General features: G+C 46.3%; 1 protein-coding gene across 1 annotated transcript; it reads left to right on the top strand.

Annotated features, from left to right (window-relative positions):
* Nucleotides 1-925: 925 nt before the first annotated feature.
* LOC122430887 (translationally-controlled tumor protein-like) lies at nt 926-1,786 on the top strand. Its single transcript, XM_043451812.1, has one exon. It carries the CDS (start codon nt 1,055-1,057, stop codon nt 1,571-1,573), a length of 519 nt encoding a protein of 172 aa, XP_043307747.1. The 5' UTR covers nt 926-1,054; the 3' UTR covers nt 1,574-1,786.
* The last annotated feature ends 380 nt before the right edge of the window (nt 1,787-2,166 follow it).

Raw genomic sequence — 2,166 nt, 5'->3', positions numbered from 1 at the left:
CTGGGTAGAGAAGCAGCAGCTATGGACAAACATACAAGCAAGGTCACCTTTCTGCACAGTAGCCATAGTAACCTCCTCAGACTGAGTGAGAGGTGCCTGTCCTTTGCCCTTCTCTGGCTTTCTCCCTCCCCAGGGTGTGGATGGACCCAAGGGGTGTCCATCAGAGTCTGTGCACCTCCTTCTGGACTTTGTTCTCAGTGTTAGGATACAGAATTCCATGCCTGCATACTCTGTACTTGCTGATGGGACTCTTCCCAAGGGCCATTGCCCAAAGGAAGCCCACACAGCTGGCTGTTCACCCCCAGAGCAAAGGAAGGCCAGGGAATGGGTGTGTGTCAAGGTACAGATGGATACCTTGTGTGTGGAGTGGGATAGAAGAAAAGGTGTGAAGTGGATGGGGCAAGCTGTGACTGTGAACAGGGCTTCTTTTAGCATTGTCTTCTGGCAGCAGAAACCCCAAATATGCATCTTTAACAAGTTTCCAGGTAATGCTCTATCCCAGAGTCCAGCTGTTTATTAATAATTTTGTAAGTATGAGGCCATTTTACATGTGGCAGTGGTCATAATGGCAGCTGTGGGTCCTGTCTATTGTAAAGTCATTTTGCAGGCAGCCTCACCCTTTCTCTAGTCATTCAATAAACTGCAAGCAAGTCAGTCCCTGTATTCACTGCCTTTCTGCTTAAGAACATTAGAGTTATACCCGTTTTTGATAGTAAACCACTGACTGATATGAGACAATACCAAAACTAGCTAGAAATGACAAGACGTCTCTATCAGTCTGGTGCATTATATCAGGCAGCTGAGTCTAAAACATGTATCCTTGCTATTGGATAAAGCAAGAAGAGTGGAGATAAACTTGGTTCCATTGCCACTGTATTAACTGAATGAGGTCTGCAGTAGATGAATCAGCTAATAAAGCAGGACAAAAGAGTTGCAACAGCTTTTCCGCCCGCTTCCCCCTCCCCCCGAGCGCCGCTCCGGCCGCACTGCGCTCGCTCTGAGCTCCGGGCTCCTGCTAAGCCAGCGCCGCTGTCGCCTCCCTCCAGTCGCCATCATGATCATCTACCGGGACCTCATTAGCCATGACGAGATGTTCTCCGACATCTACAAGATCCGGGAGGTCGCGGACGGGCTGTGTCTGGAGGTGGAGGGGAAGATGGTCAGTAGGACAGAGGGTAACATCGATAACTCGCTCATTGGTGGAAATGCCTCCGCTGAAGGCCCCGAGGGCGAAGGTACCGAAAGCACAGTAATCACTGGTGTCGACATTGTCATGAACCATCACTTGCAGGAAACCAGCTTCACAAAAGAAGCCTACAAGAAGTACATCAAAGATTACATGAAGTCAATCAAAGGGAAACTTGAAGAACAGAGACCGGAAAGAGTAAAACCTTTTATGACAGGGGCTGCAGAACAAATCAAGCACATCCTTGCTAATTTCAAAAACTATCAGTTCTTTATTGGTGAAAACATGAATCCAGATGGCATGGTTGCTCTGCTGGACTACCGTGAGGATGGTGTAACCCCATATATGATTTTCTTTAAGGATGGTTTAGAGATGGAAAAATGTTAACAAAGTTGGCAGTTACTTTGGATCAATCACCTGTCGTCATAACTGGCTGGCCACTGCTTTTCATCCACACAACACCAGGACTTAGACAGATGGGACTGATGTCATCTCGAGCTCTTCATTTGTTTTGAACGTTGATTTATTTGGAGCGGAGGCATTGTTTTTGAGAAAAACGTGTCATGTAGGTTGTCTAAAAATAAAACGCATTTAAACTCATTGGAAAAAAAAAAAAAGAGTTGCAACAACGTGTAATCAGGGGACCAATCATACTGTTTTTTTTCTGGAACTGGGGGGTTTCCCAGGGTGGGGGCTTCCAGCACTAAAACTGGTAAAGTGTCTGGTGAACTGGTGAGCTGGTCACTCTGGCATAAAGTTTCATTAGATACAAAAAGCATTTGCCTATACAGGTGAAGAAATTAGGGAAGATGAAAGTTGAGAGCCTGAGGAACTGATTTCAAGAGGCCTTTGAAATTGGAAGAGTACAATTAGGACAGGATTTAAAGACTGGTATGGGGGAACACCAGCCTAAAGCGAAGGGCATGATGACTGACAGCCAAGAGTGTGGGCTCTGGAGTCACTTATACCTGGATTTGAAT

Source organism: Cervus canadensis, chromosome 29 (genome assembly GCF_019320065.1).
Source record: "Cervus canadensis isolate Bull #8, Minnesota chromosome 29, ASM1932006v1, whole genome shotgun sequence".
In the NCBI taxonomy this organism is placed as follows: domain Eukaryota; kingdom Metazoa; phylum Chordata; class Mammalia; order Artiodactyla; family Cervidae; genus Cervus; species Cervus canadensis.
The sequence above is the reverse complement of the archived record's forward strand: the minus strand, read 5'-3'. Positions and strand labels throughout refer to the sequence as shown.

Excerpts from the sequence above, each read along its gene's own strand:
- LOC122430887 (XM_043451812.1), top strand. The coding sequence starts at position 1,055 with ATGATCATCTACCGGGACCTCATTAGCCATGACGAGATGTTCTCCGAC.